The sequence below is a fragment of the Polyodon spathula genome, chromosome 28 (genome assembly GCF_017654505.1).
Source record: "Polyodon spathula isolate WHYD16114869_AA chromosome 28, ASM1765450v1, whole genome shotgun sequence".
Lineage (NCBI taxonomy): Eukaryota > Metazoa > Chordata > Actinopteri > Acipenseriformes > Polyodontidae > Polyodon > Polyodon spathula.
The window spans coordinates 8,074,456-8,090,955 of record NC_054561.1 but is presented as its reverse complement, the minus strand read 5'-3'; the positions used below and the strand labels follow the sequence as shown (position 1 = coordinate 8,090,955).

Here is a 16,500-nt window from a genome sequence, read left to right as displayed (position 1 = left end):
CCTCCACTTGAAACAACACATACATTCCTCAGATAAGGGGGAGAGAGAGAGAGAGAGAGAGAGAGAGACCCCTTAGCCACTCCCCATAGCAAACAACAAACAGGTTCAGTTCTCAGCAAGAACAAATTTGTCAATTAAATGATTTTAAAAATATATTAAAATACTAAAAAGGCTAAAAGTACTAGCCGTTTGAAACTTGTATAGCGCTTTTCATATAAGCTATAGTCCAATGGCAGCGTGGGTATCTTGTGTGTAGAAAATAGAATCACAAATACATTTCTGAGTAGGGACAAAAACATATAAAAATACATAACTATATCTGAAACATATTCCAATAATAGGTGTCCTGTATTCATTCTAGCAGAGTGCAAAGCAACATAATTTTAACAGGAAAGCGTATGCAGATTTTTCTAGCCGTGAAGCATGCTGTACCTGCTCTCTGGACCCCAGAGACCAGGGCACCCCCTCTGCCAAGGAAACACAAAAATTATATCCTGGGGACCCCCTGTCAGCTGTTACTTTTTTCTAACTAATTTTTTTTTTTTTTTAATGAACTCAAAGTAACATTTTGCCTAATCAACGCAGTTTAATGATTTAAAAGAGCTGGAGTATGTATGAAATTGTATACTTAACTTGAAATATCCAGTTTCTTATACGCTGAAGAATAGTTCAAACATGTGATTAACCAAATTGTTAGTTGAGTTTCTGGAAGTAAGTGAGAGCTCAACACAAACCAGCAGACACAGGGCTCCCCAGGCTGCTTCAAAGTGAGGCAATGCATGTGTATATTTTTAAAGAATACACATATTTATAACAGTAACCTTTGTTTTAAATAACTGGAAAGAGATTAAATAGTCAACAGTCATTACTAATATTGTTTTTGTTTTAATCACAAAGGACAGTGACTCCTTCAAACTTATAAAGGATGCCTACTGTATGTAGGCATGGTGCCATTTCTTTCAAATACAAACTCTGTGATAGAAAGAAATTGGCTGTAATCACATCACTATCTCAATGGCATGCAAGCTTGGCAGGGTCCCATTCTTATCAATGTGCTGTGTGGAGTGTGGGAGGCCCCGCTCGCGCCCTGCCTCTCTGTTGCCCAGGATGTGGCACTGCCCCTGCAGGCACTTCATATAGCGCTCCTTGCAGCAGCCTGGTGATCCGCTGGTACAGGGCTCTGTGGGAGATCTGCAGCCAGAGAAGGGCATCCCACAGACTGGCAGCTGAGTTGGACAGCTTCACTTGCTGCAGGTTCTGTGCGAAGCACTGCTCCTTGAACCAGTCCTGCATATCAATGAAGACGGACTTGAGAGGGCTGTGGCCCGCCCTCCCCTGAGGAGACTCCACTCTCACCTGGGGAGACCCCGCCCTCACCTGGGAGACTCCACCCTCACCCAGGGAGACCCCGCCCACAGCAGAGTCAGCGTGGCAGCAGGTGCAGGTCCATGCTGCAGAGAGAGGTGGGGACAAGACAGTGTGACAAAACATGGGACCCTCTGTCACCTGCACTGGGATTGATATACACTGACACAAACACTCCCACTGGCACTAAACTCCACGTCGCTAAACGGCTCCTTCAGCTGATATCAGATACCCCATCATCATGCATCATTTTGAAGTTGGCTTAGGGCGTATTTAAAAAAAATATATATTGTAGTGTAAACGCAGCCTTGCTCGTTCCAGCCATCTCAAAAGTCCCCTGCTCCACAGGGGGGCTCAGCGATGGCTTTGGTCTGTTTTTTTGCTTTTCTGTGAACGCAGCAGTCCCTGAGCTGGCTCACACAGGGGCACGTTGTGAGCAACGCCCCCTCAGTGCCACTCAGCCGTCTCCATGGAAACAGGACACATGAATCCACTGTAGCCACGGACGCGACAGAGTGCAGTGATGAGCCGGCGCTTGCTGATAAATATTTAATCGTCTAGACTAGACTGTATTGAATTACCTGAGCTCTCAGATCCCCAGTACAGCATTAAGTTCTCTACACTAAACTGTATTGAATTAGCTTTCTCTCAGTATTGATTCTTGAAAGGGTTATCTGCAATGCAGGAGGCTTGATGAAAATGAGACGCGGTCCCTACGTTCAAAGGAGGATGATCAACACACAAGAAACTAGATACTTCCCCTTGAGTTTGTTTTTCTTAACTCTTTTATTCATCAACAGCATTTGCATTAACGACATATGACTGAGAAGCCTTTATTAAAAACATTAAAAATACAGACTGAGTATTTTGAATGTTCTCGTAGCGAACGAGAGAATCAGGGCAGGGGGGGGTGGGGAGACAAGAATAAAAGCAGGGCGTGGGCCCATGCAAGCCCCACACATCCGTCCCAAAACAGTCAACCCACAGACAGGCAAATAAAAAGGTGCAATGAGAGCCTCAGGCTAGAGAGATATACACGGTGCTCCGTGGTGCATAGAGACAAATGAACAAGTGGTAGGGCATCACTGGAGGCTGGGATATACAGGACTCACTATATATTCACTCTGGTCCCTGGTGCAGCAGAGACAGGTGGACACAGTGAAGCACGTTCGATACTGCACCGTCTCCCCTACCCTGTTCTCCTTTCAATGCAAAGGGGCCCGTGTGCTTGTGTTGGTGATGGTGCTCCCTGGCGTGGTTCTAGCAGCACACTGTGAGGGTGTGTGAACCAAATCCAAAACACCGCCCATGTGCATTGGTTCATCAATAGTCAGCTAGCTACGAGGTGAGGAAGCTGGCAGTGGAAGGGCTTTGTACCCCTGCCTAGACACTCTCATCCCTGCACTCCACTCTCTCAGATAACAGTCACAGGGAGGCAGTAGAGTTTAGCATCTCTACACAGAGCTGCAGTTCTGACATCTGCTTGAGCTTCAGAACGCACTTCAGTTCCAGGGCCTCAGTAAACACCTCAGTGGTCCCACTGGCTCGCTCAGCGGCCCTGGTCACTGAGATGATGAATCGTCGACTGTTTTATAGCACTGCAGAAAGAGTTGGACCAGAACGACAACACTGATGACAAACTGAGTTACTTCCCAATTGTCTTCAAGTATCTTAAATATGAATTCCTGTACATTTTAAATATAGAATTCTCCTGCTGGGAGAAGCAAATCAACACAAAGCGCACAAGTGAGTTGTCACACATTCTAAAACATATACAGCTACATTATATATATATCTATATATATATATATATATATATATATATATATATATATATATATATATATATATATATATATATATATAACTATATCTATATATATATACGATTGATATAGATATATAAGAAGTGAAATGTCATAGGAACTATCCCAGAAGAGCAGGAGTGTGTGAAGGGCAGGATCCAGGCTTTCCAGGCTTCCAGGGCTGTAGCAGGGTTTGCATGTCAGGGCTGGCTGATCTACTTTAGCGCACCAGCTTCTTCATGCACAAGAACGCAGGCTTGCAGTTCCAAGCGCTGAGGGTTTGATCACAGTCCCATCCCACTGGTTGACTCCCTTGTGCTTATATCAAGACAGGCAGATATTTGCCTGTCAATTATGAACAAATCACAACCCTATTTGATAAAAAAAACAGTTGTTAATCTCTAGTAAGCACCTGAAGAAAACACATCACCAGCAAATATTATTATTCCCAAGTGCACACAGTGCATGTTCAGTATTTATATCGGATTGTAATAGCAGTAATGCCCAGTGCTCTGGGCTGGGTATTAATGTTTTATTAAATGTCTTGGATCCCTGCTTCACACACATGCATACCCACTGACTATAAATACTGTCTATGCCTGTATGTATCCTATACACACATACCGTGTAGTGTAGTAAGCCTTTGTTAAAAACAGCTGCATTTCTTGAATAAATAACAGGTTAGTACAATGGATGATATAGGGTTAAGAAAGCACCTTCCAGAGATAGCTCTCCGCTGCGGAATATTAGGAAGTCTTTTGCGGGTTAGAAGTCATTAATAACATCACCCAAAGGGGCAGCCTCCCAGACAGGATACACTAAACACAAGACCTGGTAGAACAACTTCTTTTGAGAGAGTGGAGGAAGGGGGGTGGGAGCATGTGGGACAAATGACTTTAATACTGCAGTAATCCATTGGAACCAGAGTTCCCCCAAACCCTCAAAAAATTCCCTCTCCCCAATTATCCTTCTGTCCTGCATTTCCAAACATGCTCCTGGAGCCCACCAGCCCCCACCCCCCACCCCCCCAGTCCCATCCAGGAGGGGGTGCTGGAAGCAGCTCAGCAGTCCTGGAAGTGTCCCCTCTCCTGAGCCCCGTGGCTGAGTGGAAGGTGATGGACCAGACTGACCAAGGCACTTCTTCCCTGTGTGGCAGCCAGCTCAATTTGCAGCTCCCTTTAATGCCGCTTTGATATTCAAGTAGGATGTCTTCCTCCAGTTTAGAGGCACCTGGATGGCTCTCCAGGTGGTTGTTATTCCAGTGAAGGCTGTTCCTGGGATCTGAACCAGTACGCCCCTGTAACTACTTGCAGCAGCAGGGGGTTAAGGAGTTTCATATGTGAGTTCCGAGGGGAGGGGTCATTGTGGGGAGGGGCCTGCATGGGGAGAAGTCATCATGGGGAGGGGTCATCATGGGGAGGAGTCATCATGGGGAGGGGTCATCGTGAGGAGGGGTCTGCATGGGGAGGAGTCACCATGGGAGGGGCCTGAGTGGGGAGGAGTCTTCGTGGGGAGGGGCCAGCATTGGGGGAGGTGTTCTCGTGGGGAGGGGCCTGCGTGGAGAGGGGGCTGTGTGGGGAGGAGTCATTGTGGGGCAGGGCCTGCTTCAATATAGAGCTCTGAGACTTGCAGAACCGTGCAGATCTGAGCTCCAATATTACTATGTAATTGTGCATTGATAAAGACTGGTTGTCGTGGATACATTCGTCTAAGTTTTTTTTAGTACTCCTGTATTCGTCTTTTGTCTTGAAGTAATGCTGCAGAAGAAACCTCCAGATGGGATTGTGCCATAATCTTTCTTAATTATTATTTTTTTTTCTTAACAAATATATAGTGTAGAGCCTGTGAAGAAGCTGGCAGTCAAGTGGCCTGTTCGGGGAATCAGTCTGAGGTTCCCCCACCCCCCACAAAGAGAGAGAGAGAGAGAGAGAGAGAGAGAGAGAGAGACCGAGACAGACAGAGACAGGCAGGGTGGGGAATAGAGGCTTCCAATCAATCCTAGGAAGACGCGTTCTCTGTGTGATTTTGTTTCATCGTGGTTGTTTAGTAAAAGAACAAAGCTCTAGGCAGACTGCGAGTATGGAACAGACGTTCTACCCCCCACCGGATCTGAAAGAGAGAGGGAGAGAGAGAGAGAGAGAGAGAGAGAGAGAGAGAGAAAGAGAGAGAGAGAGAGCATGAGACGATGTACAGAAAGAGGGACAGGCAGACAGGCCGAAAGGAAACACATGCCAGAGCAGGTCTCCAGCATGCTGAGGTGTTTTCATGCAGATGGGTACATAAAGGATATCAATGGCACATGGTGAGGTGTTCTAAAACACTGTTGTCACAAAAGAGCAACTAGATCTTCAGCACAGCAGCGAAGTGCTAGTGACATTGCTGTTCATGTTAGAAAATGAATGCTGATGCCATGGTCAATCTGCTCACATTGAGATTATCAGGGTCACCTGGTCAGTCTGCTCACACTGAGATTATCAGGGTAACCTGGTCAATCTGCTCACACTGAGATTATCAGGGTAACCTGGTCAATCTGCTCACACTGAGATTATCAGGGTCACCTGGTCAATCTGCTCACACTGAGATTATAGGGTAACCTGGTCAATCTGCTCACACTGAGATTATCAGGGTAACCTGGTCAATCTGCTCACACTGAGATTATCAGGGTCACTTGGTCAATCTGCTCACACTGAGATTATCAGGGTCACCTGGTCAATCTGCTCACACTGAGATTATCAGGGTTACTTTGTTTTCCCTTGTTTCTGGCTCCCCCTGGTGGTCATTGTGTGCCTGTCTGCAATACCGCTATTGTACTACTACTCTGCAACCCTCTTGTTGTGTGTCGTGCAGGAAATACAAAGAGAGAATTCTCCTCTCGCAGTATTAGAAACATGCTGTTACACCCTGTTTAAATAACGACAGCATTCAGTAATTAGTAGAGGTCAAAGCTGTCACTGCACTGTCAAGACACTGCACAGGATTAGATATGAACGCAAGGGGATGAAGGGAGGGCTGATGGAGTGAGAGTGGAGGAGGGGGGGTTACATCATCGCCTGCCGGGCTGCGTCATACCTTCCTCTCCGGATGTTTCTTTCCAATGGGAATCAGCAGCAACAGGAGCAGAGGGGGGATAGAGAAGAGATAGAACAGCATTAGCGCAGGTGAATAAACTCCAGCTTTGTCTAATGGGTTACTATCCAGATCACATGCAGGCAACAATGAGGGAGAAATTGACAGGTCCAATGAGTTGCAGGTTCACACTGAGGAATTGACATGTGAACAGTGTACTTGGGCTGTAGCATTCTCTGTAGTATACTATGGTGTCTGCCTGTTCGAGATAGCTCCTAGATAGTTGTTTACATTGAAATGGTTTCTATATACACTTAAAGCACTGTGTTACGTGTGTATAGTACATATTGCCCATTTGGCTTTCTGTTTGAGATGCCTGGCTCCATCTCTATCAATGTTTTGTTGCTGTTATGTGGACTGTATACATTGCTAGTGTATATATTATAATCCCCTATACAAGGGGCTGGGCTGCAGTGTGACAGCAGCTCCAGCCTCACAGGAATCAGTGGAGAGGAGGACACAACAACAACAAGGGGTCTGGAGTTCAGGCAGGATCGAGGCTCCGGTTCCTAAATGTTCTAGACTGCCTTCTTTAACAGCAATCTAGAACAGCATCAAACTGATCAGAATAGAAAGAAAGGAAAGCCTCTGGTGGACTGAGCTCACCCAGCGAGAGAGAGACACACACTCACACTCACAGACAGACACACATTCACGCTCACACAGACCGAGACAGTCTGACAGACAGACAGACAGACACATACACACACTGACACACACACACCTACACGCACAGAGACAGTCAGACACATACACACACTGACACACACACACACTCCGAAGAACTCTGACCGTGTTAACAGGGGGGTGGGGGGCACAGGTCAATAACACGCGGCAAACTTCCCATTTGTTTTGATGTTAATTTGAGTGTCACTCATATTTTCTGTGTGTTTGTGAAGATTTCATTTTTACTGCAGTGAACCGATTTCTGTTTTGTACCCTAGAGATAGCAGTTAAAGGCCTCCCTCTAGTGGCCACTGTAAATATAGGCACACCTTCTACTGAAAAGTGAATTTAGAGGTATGTTCTTCCTATCTGTTGTGTAGGGTGCAATTAGGGTGTGATTAGGCCTTGATTATGGTGTGAATAGGGTGTGATTAGCGCAGGCTTTATCAATGTTTAGCAGCTAAAGCCTAATCTTAATCACCCAGTTATTTGTGTTTATTTTGCAGTTTGAATTCTGTTCAATTACTTCCACTTTAAGGCTGGTTTTGCAGACCCTGACGAGGGCTAACCACGCACTTCCTAACCCAGTGAAACATCATGAAGAGCATGGAGGATCTGGGCATGTGAAACCAGCCAGGACAACACCAGTGTTCCAACTCCAACAGTCCAATCGGAGAGGCATGGAGTTTTCATTACAGGAATTACAGAGATGACAACACGGCACACTGGCTGAGCACATTCCAATGACAAAACAAAACCAAATTATTGAAAGAGCTCTGCTTGATAACGAGGGCGTCTCGTGTGCATTCCAGTACAAACACACAGCTGCACGATTAAGCTGGCTGATCTGGGCCGAGCCAAAAGGAGAGTTCTTGGGGAGGGGTCGGGCTGAGTGTCCAAGAACCCCCCGTGTGGGGGGGGGGTGGGGGGGGGGGGGGTGGGGAGGGGGGGGGGGGGGGGGGGGGGGGGGGGGGGGTGTGTGGGGGATGTGTGCAGTCTGGGGGCAGGCTCAGGTAAAAGCAGACAGGAATATAGAGGCATGCTGCAGTGTGCTTACTTAAATCCCCATCCTGTACCCCCTAGGACTATAGCGGCCAGTAGGATGGCGCCAGCGATGGACCCTATAATGATATTGGTGCCACTGGGACCTGTGTGGAGGGACAAAGGGAGGGGGACAAGACCACAAGACAGACGTCAGAAAACAGCACCTCATGGAACAGCTCCTCAACACTGACCAAGAGAAGGAGAGACTGGACAAAAGAAAGGAACAGTAGCAATCCCCTCCCCTCCCCTCCTCTCCCCTTCTCTCCTCTCCTCTCCTCTCCTCTCCTACTCAGCTTTGCCAAATGTCTTTCATTGGCAGACTGCAAGACAACAAGACAGGCGGGGGTCACAAAAGAACACTCTTTCTCTTTCACCTGTGCTACAATAATGATCTAAATCAGTTTCAACCACAGAGAACACAGAGCTGGCCAATTCCTTTTAATCCTTTTCCTCCCCTCTGCATTGCGCTCGCTGTTCTGTCCCCTGTTCTCCGGTCAAGATCTTTTATTCTTATATTTGCAAATATTTCAAAAGACTGGCCATGCCTTCTCTCCATCCTCCCTAGACATGATCTGTGCTCCTTGCTGCTGGACCCTCGGGGATCCCTGCACTATTACTATGTCACTGTACAGATAACTTGTTGAACCCTAACTCGCTGCACCCTAGTTCATATTGTATGTTAGTAGTATTATTTGCACTTACTCTAATCTACACTGTGATTAAATATGAATCTTGCATTGTAACCCTGTACTGCTCTGTAACACTTGTAGTCACCTTGGATAAAGGAATCTGCCAAATAAATAATAATAATAATAATAATATGGATGAAAAGGTTGCCTCTTCCTGGCTAATCCCTCTGAATGTCTCTTCACAGCAGTGCAAAGTGTCCAAGTGCCTTCAGAACCAGGCTGCCCCCAACAGCTGAACACTGAGGAGCGACAGACACCCCAGGCTGCCTCTGCACACAGCTGGGGCCGGGCCAGCTTTTACTCCGGGCTGGATCAATGTGCACCCCTGTTGATCTTTCATTGCCCGGGCCTCGCGTTTCCTCCTGTATGATATCAAGGACAATGCAGCGGCTGGGGGGGGGGGGTCCGAGGGACACAGACCTTTGTACTTCTCTTCATCCCCCCCAGGCTTGGGCTCAGGGATGGGGTCGAACACACTGCAGTCCTTCCCTGTCCAGTCCCTTTCACAGATACACTTCACTTCGTTACTGCACACCTGCACAGGGACACAACACAAGGGGCACATGGGGAAAGTTAGGAACCACAACCAGGTAATGCCCTCCCATCTCCCCCCTCCCCTCTCCCCTTCTCTCCTCTCCTCTCCCCTCCCCTCTCCTCTCTCTCTCCCTCCTCTCCCCTCTCCTCTCCCCCCCTCTCCCCTCTCTCCCCCCCTGCTGTCAGAGGGAGGCTAGTGTGCTGTGACGAGCCCTCATCCCAAGGAGTAGGAGTCCCCCTTGGGGTCTCCCTGTCTCCCCTAGAGGAGGGCGATGGGAGGGAGATGGAGATGCTTGTTCCGATCACTACCTCTCTCACCCCGTGCTGTGAGCAGGTACTGCCCTCCCCTCCTCTCCCCTCTCTCACCCCGTGCTGTGAGCAGGTACTGCCCTCCCCTCCTTTCCCCTCTCTCACCCCGTGCTGTGAGCAGGTACTGCCCTCCCCTCCTTTCCCCTCTCTCACCCCGTGCTGTGAGCAGGTACTGCCCTCCCCTCCTTTCCCCTCTCTCACCCCGTGCTGTGAGCAGGTACTGCCCTCCCCTCCTTTCCCCTCTCTCACCCCGTGCTGTGAGCAGGTACTGCCCTCCCCTCCTTTCCCCTCTCTCACCCCGTGCTGTGAGCAGGTACTGCCCTCCCCTCCTTTCCCCTCTCTCACCCCGTGCTGTGAGCAGGTACAGCCCTCCCCTCCTTTCCCCTCTCTCACCCCGTGCTGTGAGCAGGTACTGCCCTCCCCTCCTTTCCCCTCTCTCACCCCGTGCTGTGAGCAGGTACAGCCCTCCCCTCCCCTTCTCCCCTCTCTCACCCCGTGCTGTGAGCAGGTACTGCCCTCCCCTCCTCTCCCCTCTCTGCACCCCGTGCTGTGAGCAGGTACTGCCCTCCCCTCCTTTCCCCTCTCTCACCCCGTGCTGTGAGCAGGTACTGCCCTCTTTCCCCTCCTCTCCCCTCTCTCACCCCGTGCTGTGAGCAGGTACTGCCCTCCCCTCCTTTCCCCTCTCTCACCCCGTGCTGTGAGCAGGTACTGCCCTCCCCTCCTTTCCCCTCTCTCACCCCGTGCTGTGAGCAGGTACTGCCCTCCCCTCCTTTCCCCTCCTACATTATCTCTCACCCCGTGCTGTGAGCAGGTACTGCCCTCCCCTCCTCTCCCCTCTCTCACCCCGTGCTGTGAGCAGGTACTGCCCTCCCCTCCTTTCCCCTCTCTCACCCCGTGCTGTGAGCAGGTACTCACCTGCAGTCCAGGTACTTGTTCAGCTGGTACAGGGTGACGCTGGTGAGTCACCGCTCGAGCTCACATCAGCGTTGGGTCCCTGGGAGTGCCGTCTTCCACATAGCCCAGGTCAGTGCCATCGGGCTACAGAGCAGTTGAGTAGAGAAGAGAGGAGAGAGAGAGAGAGAGAGAGAGAAGAGCTTTGTGATGAAGTCCCTCTGAGAGAGGGTAGACGGTCAAGCTGGCTCATTCTCAATATTCGGACAGGCATCAGAACTCTTTATTTTCGTCTCAATCCCATTGAATCTAGACCAGAGAGACTCCACGACATCTTCCGGTCATTCCACAGACACTAGTGCTTCCTGGAGGTGCTCAGACACCGGGGGGTGTCCTGTTAGGGGTGTCAGAGTCCCTTGATTAGTGAGTCCAAGACGGTGTAGTGCGCAGGTGTCCTAGATGTCACCTCTCTGTCAGTGTGCAGTCATACGTGTAGAGTCCCGCATTACCACTCAGAGTCGTGTCAGTCGATGGGGGTCAGGGGGTTTTTTAGTGCTCAGTGGATCAGGGGAGTGTCAGTGGGGTGTGTGATTGCTCAGTGGATCAGGGTTCTTTCACAGGGTGTCAGTGGGGTGTGTGAGTGCTCAGTGGATCAGGGGGGTGTCAGTGGGGTGTGTGATTGCTCAGTGGATCAGGGGGGTGTCAGTGGGATGTGTGTGATTGCTCAGTGGATCAGGGGGGTGTCAGTGGGGTGTGTGATTGCTCAGTGGATCAGGGGGGTGTCAGTGGGGTGTGTGAGTGCTCAGTGGATCAGGGGGGTGTCAGTGGGGTGTGTGTGAGTGCTCAGTGGATCAGGGGGGTGTCAGTGGGGTGTGTGTGAGTGCTCAGTGGATCAGGGGGGTGTCAGTGGGGTGTGTGAGTGCTCAGTGGATCAGGGGGGTGTCAGTGGGGTGTGTGTGAGTGCTCAGTGGATCAGGGGGGTGTCAGTGGGGTGTGTGAGTGCTCAGTGGATCAGGGGGGTGTCAGTGGGGTGTGTGAGTGCTCAGTGGATCAGGGGGGTGTCAGTGGGGGTGTGTGTGAGTGCTCAGTGGATCAGGGGGGTGTCAGTGGGGTGTGTGAGTGCTCAGTGGATCAGGGGGGTGTCAGTGGGTTGTGTGTGAGTGCTCAGTGGATCAGGGGGGTGTCAGTGGGGGTGTGTGAGTGCTCAGTGGATCAGGGGGGTGTCAGTGGGGTGTGTGTGAGTGCTCAGTGGATCAGGGGGGTGTCAGTGGGGTGTGTGAGTGCTCAGTGGATCAGGGGGGTGTCAGTGGGGTGTGTGAGTGCTCAGTGGATCAGGGGGGTGTCAGTGGGGTGTGTGAGTGCTCAGTGGATCAGGGGGGTGTCAGTGGGGTGTGTGAGTGCTCAGTGGATCAGGGGGGTGTCAGTGGGGTGTGTGAGTGCTCAGTGGATCAGGGGGGTGTCAGTGGGGTGTGTGAGTGCTCAGTGGATCAGGGGGGTGTCAGTGGGGTGTGTGAGTGCTCAGTGGATCAGGGGGGTGTCAGTGGGGTGTGTGAGTGCTCAGTGGATCAGGGGGGTGTCAGTGGGGTGTGTGATTGCTCAGTGGATCAGGGGGGTGTCAGTGGGGTGTGTGAGTGCTCAGTGGATCAGGGGGGTGTCAGTGGGGTGTGTGTGAGTGCTCAGTGGATCAGGGGGGTGTCAGTGGGGTGTGTGTGAGTGCTCAGTGGATCAGGGGGGTGTCAGTGGGGTGTGTGTGAGTGCTCAGTGGATCAGGGGAGTGTCAGTCACAGTGAGCAGATACAGCCCTCACTGTGGGACTCACTGTTTGCTGCACTGTATCCAGCCGGCCCCATCTCGCCCGCAGTTCCCCTTCTCTGTGCCCTCGGCATTCAGCTTCTCATAGCAGGACCGGTCTGCCGACACTGCAACACAGACACAGATTCGCTGAGCACAGAAATGCTGAGCACAGACACTGCAACACAGACACACTGAGCACAGACACTGCAACACAGACACAGACACGCTTAGCACAGACACTGCAACACAGACACACTGACACAGACACGCTGATCAAATACACTGCAACAGAGACACACTGACACAGACATGCTGAGCAAATACACTGCAACACAGACACAACACAGACACTGCAACACATACACACTGACACAGACACCGCAACACAGACACACTGACATATACACTGAAACACAGACACCTCAACACAAACACACTGACACAGACACTGCAACATAGACACGCTGAGCAAAGACACTGCAACACAGACATACTGACACAGACACGCTGAGCACAAACACTGCAACACAGACACACTGACACACAGAGCACAGACCGCAGCTCAACAGAATACAAAATGTTGTTATGACTTATCTTCTTTTAAGACACTGAAACTATTTCAATCAGTTTTATCAGGGCTGTGTTTTCATAAAGTACTCACTGTGGCCCCAGAGGCTCTTGCACTGTCCGTCCCTGTTCTTACAGCGTCCACTGTAGCAGCGTCCCTGAGGGACAGAGAGAAAGACACAGTCACAAAGCACCAGCTAGCAGAACCATTAGCAGAGGCCAGTATTGCCAGCAGAGGCATCCCAGTGGATATCAGACCTGCAGTGGGGACCCAGCTGTGTTTATTAGCAAGTCAGAACATGAACTGCGATGCCACTCTCTCAAAGGCAGCCCCTTTGTACCCATTATTACAGAACCACTGCACTGGGCAGTGCCACTGCCTGCTTTGCTGTTGCTACTGCTGCCCTCGCTCTCTCGCAATACATCTGTCATGCAATTTTTAATAGGTCTCTTTTGAAAAAATCATTTAGTTTAGATTTCTAGTTGAATGTTCTTGTTTGTTTTTCACTGAACTCTAAAGACATGATCTGTAGCGGGGTTACCTGTCCAGTCTCGCAGGGGTAGCCGTCCAGCTTGTGGACGTTCGCAGGACACTGGAATCGAACAAGAAAAAAAAAAGAGACATCAGTTGGTACCGTGCTGTATTCTCCACATCTCCTGCTTCAAAACAAAACAAAAATCATACCTCTCAGGATTCCGTTCAGCTGCAGAGTCTGTTCAGAACAGTGACTTCACAACCCACAGAGTCACTAAACAGCATTCTCTGGAGCAATCTTTTACCTTAGATTTATAAATTAGCAATGGAATAAATGAATGAAGGTTGGTGATGATTAGAAAGCCATGTGCAATAGAATTACAGGACTGGGAGTGTGTGGGTTATACTGGCACCATAAACATGCCTCTCTCTCAGCCTCGCCACGTTCATGTCTACTCCTGTACAGAACGCTACATACACGTATCAGAGATGACAGGTGCAGATTTGTTCTGGAGTATCTGCTCTCTCTCCTGTGCATGGAACACACAACTGTCACCCTTCTCAGAGCTACCTGTTTCGTTGTGCAGATGGAGAGCATGCTTACCTGGCTGGAGTCTCCGGCGCAGGTCTCCGGGATATCACAGTCATTGACAGCCTCCCTGCATACCACTCCACGGGGCTCGTACTGAAACAGCAAGGAGGCTCGGGGGTTAGAAATGCAGACTGGGTTTGGTTGGCATAACCCCGGTGAGAAAAATCAGAAAAGGACAGCCGAGTAAGCGGAGCAGAAGGGAGGAGGCACTTCACGTGGGAGCTGATGTTCTGTATGCGGCCCTCACCTTGCAGCTCTGGCAGCACAGCCCGTTGCTGCACATGGCATCGTGGCTCAGGGTGCACTTCTTACAGCACGAGCCCCCGCTCTTCAGACAATCCTGCAGGGGAAACAGGGAGAGAAGCGTCACTCGGAACACGGATATCCCAATGTTCTTAAACACTTTCCATTCGTTGGAAAATAAAAGTTGAACAGCATAAAAACATTTCAAAAAATTAAAATGACCTGCTGCCCAGGAGAGGAGCAGGCTGTCCGGTAGACTGTCCAGTTGTTTATTTCAGACCTCATGTGTGCATTGGTTTCCTTTGCATGGTGTCTTTTTGATGCAGTCATTTATAAATTCTGTACAAACATGAAGCTATAGCGGTCCAGCAGCCCAGTCGATCATACCTCTTTCCAGCGTCATACTTCGAGGCAGCGTATCAGCAACCCTGGTGCACTCGCTCCTAGCACGACTCAGCCACGGGGCGAGTTCCCCCCCACCGTCCAGTACTGTCCTCATCGGCAGTCACATTAGAAAGGTGGAAAACATTCACGCCCACCCCCGCCCCCCTCTGCCCAGGTCCCCCATACACAGCACTGGAGAGCCGCAGTATGGGGGAGGCATACCCAGGAGTGGGGTCCCCCAGGTCAGTCACCACATGGAGAGACGCAGTCCACACTCCCATACCCCTCCTGCAGGTCCTCACCACAGGTAATGCCGCAGTTACACTCCCACCCACCCTCCCCCAGTTTACACAGCACTGAGAGCTGCAGCCACACTCCCAAACCCCCTCCCCCAGGTCCTCACCACAGTTACACAGCACAGGAGAGCCGCAGTCACACTCCCACACCCCCTCCCCCAGGTCCTCATCACAGGAGAGCCGCAGTTACACTCCCGCACCCCCTCCCCCAGGTACACAGCACAGGAGAGCCGCAGTCACGCTCACACCCCCCCTCCCCCAGGTCCTCACCACAGGAGAGCCGCAGTCACACTCCTCCCCCGTCTCCACAAAGCCGTTTCCACACTCAGGGGGGTCGAGCAGCTGAGGGGACAGAGGAGACAAGTCAGAGTCAGAGTGGACAGGGTCAGGACAGACATGGTCGGGTCACACACGGGGCGAGGGCCTCTCGGAGCTCAGAGTCAGAGTGGACAGGGTCAGGACAGACACGGCCTCTCGGAGCTCACCTTGAGCGGCTTGTTGAAGAGGCAGCTCCCCCCCCCTTCCTGCAGGAAATGGCTGAACTCATCAATACTGCAGCGAGAGAACTTCCGGGGAGATAGTACCTGGGGGAGGGGGGGGGGGGGACAGAGAGAGGGAGGGGGAGAGAGACAGTGCTTAGAGAGACTGAGAGGCCACGGAGACATTGAAATGAAGAGCCCACAATAGCAGGGTTTGTAATGACGAGAGTGAGAGCTTACCCAGTGTCCTCCATGATACACCCGAGCCAGGAGTCAGGACACCTGCACTCCCCTGTGGAGAGGAGGGGGGTTACAGAAAGGGGGAAATGGAAAGTGAGTACAACACAGAGTTAGGAGAGAGAGAGAGAGAGAGAGAGAGAGAGAGAGAGAGAGAGAGAGAGAGAGAGATGCTGCAGCTAGACAGAGAGATGCTGTCAGTTTCCTACAGAAAGATTTCCATGGGGTGCACACCACTGGGATCCCATTACATTCCCAGAGCACTGCCCTGACAAAGCCAGAGCACAGCTAATGTGCAAATAATCATGAAAAGAAGTGAAAAAGCAGACAGCTGAGTGTTAGAAACGCGATCCTGATGAGCTCACAATCCCATTAGGAGCTGCAGTACACTGATGGATTTAAAGAGCTCTCCCGTTTCCAATGAAGCATGGTTACAGAACTGCCAGCGCTCAGCACTGCGGCACTGAAACGGAGCCACAGCCTCTCCTGCTGGCACACTCCCACCTGGGTGTGGAGTTCACAGTGACGATATCACGAGAGGATCACTGCCTCTCAGTGCAATCACCTTCCATTCAAATTAAACTTCTATTAAACTGTATCAGCAATCATTGCGCTTGTTATGATCATGCTCAGAAATGATTTAAAAAACGTCCGAAAGGCGCTCCACGCGGATGTGCCCTGTAGCCTGGGGATCGCAGGTTCGAGTCCAGGCTATGTCACAGCCGACCGTGACCGGGAGTTCCTAGGGGGCGGCGCACAATTGGCCGAGCGCTGCCCGGGTAGGGAGGGCTTAGGTCGGCAGGGGATTCCACAGCTCACCACGCAGCAGCGCCCCCTGTGGCCGACAGGGCGCCTGCGGTTCTGCAGTGGAGCCTCCAGATCTGTGTTGTCCTCTGGCACTGTGGGTCTGCAGTGTGTAAAATGACGGCTTGGCAGGAGCACGTTTCGGAGGACGCGTGCTCCAGCCTCCATTCCCCGAGTCTGCGGGGGGGTTGCGAGCGGTG

General features: G+C 50.9%; 1 protein-coding gene across 1 annotated transcript in view; it reads right to left on the bottom strand.

The window, feature by feature from the left end:
- Positions 1-3,238: 3,238 nt before the first annotated feature.
- LOC121301767 (disintegrin and metalloproteinase domain-containing protein 11-like) overlaps positions 3,239-16,500 on the bottom strand; it is a 42,046-nt gene continuing 28,784 nt past the window's right edge. The window contains 15 exon segments of the mRNA XM_041231365.1: positions 3,239-5,279; positions 6,240-6,257; positions 8,020-8,110; positions 9,116-9,230; positions 9,548-10,073; positions 10,454-10,492; positions 12,249-12,348; positions 12,885-12,948; positions 13,333-13,383; positions 13,870-13,950; positions 14,105-14,197; positions 15,051-15,122; positions 15,266-15,357; positions 15,360-15,364; positions 15,500-15,551. Of these exon segments, the coding sequence (XP_041087299.1) occupies positions 5,264-5,279; positions 6,240-6,257; positions 8,020-8,110; positions 9,116-9,230; positions 9,548-10,073; positions 10,454-10,492; positions 12,249-12,348; positions 12,885-12,948; positions 13,333-13,383; positions 13,870-13,950; positions 14,105-14,197; positions 15,051-15,122; positions 15,266-15,357; positions 15,360-15,364; positions 15,500-15,551 (1,415 nt within the window). The 3' untranslated portion in view covers positions 3,239-5,263.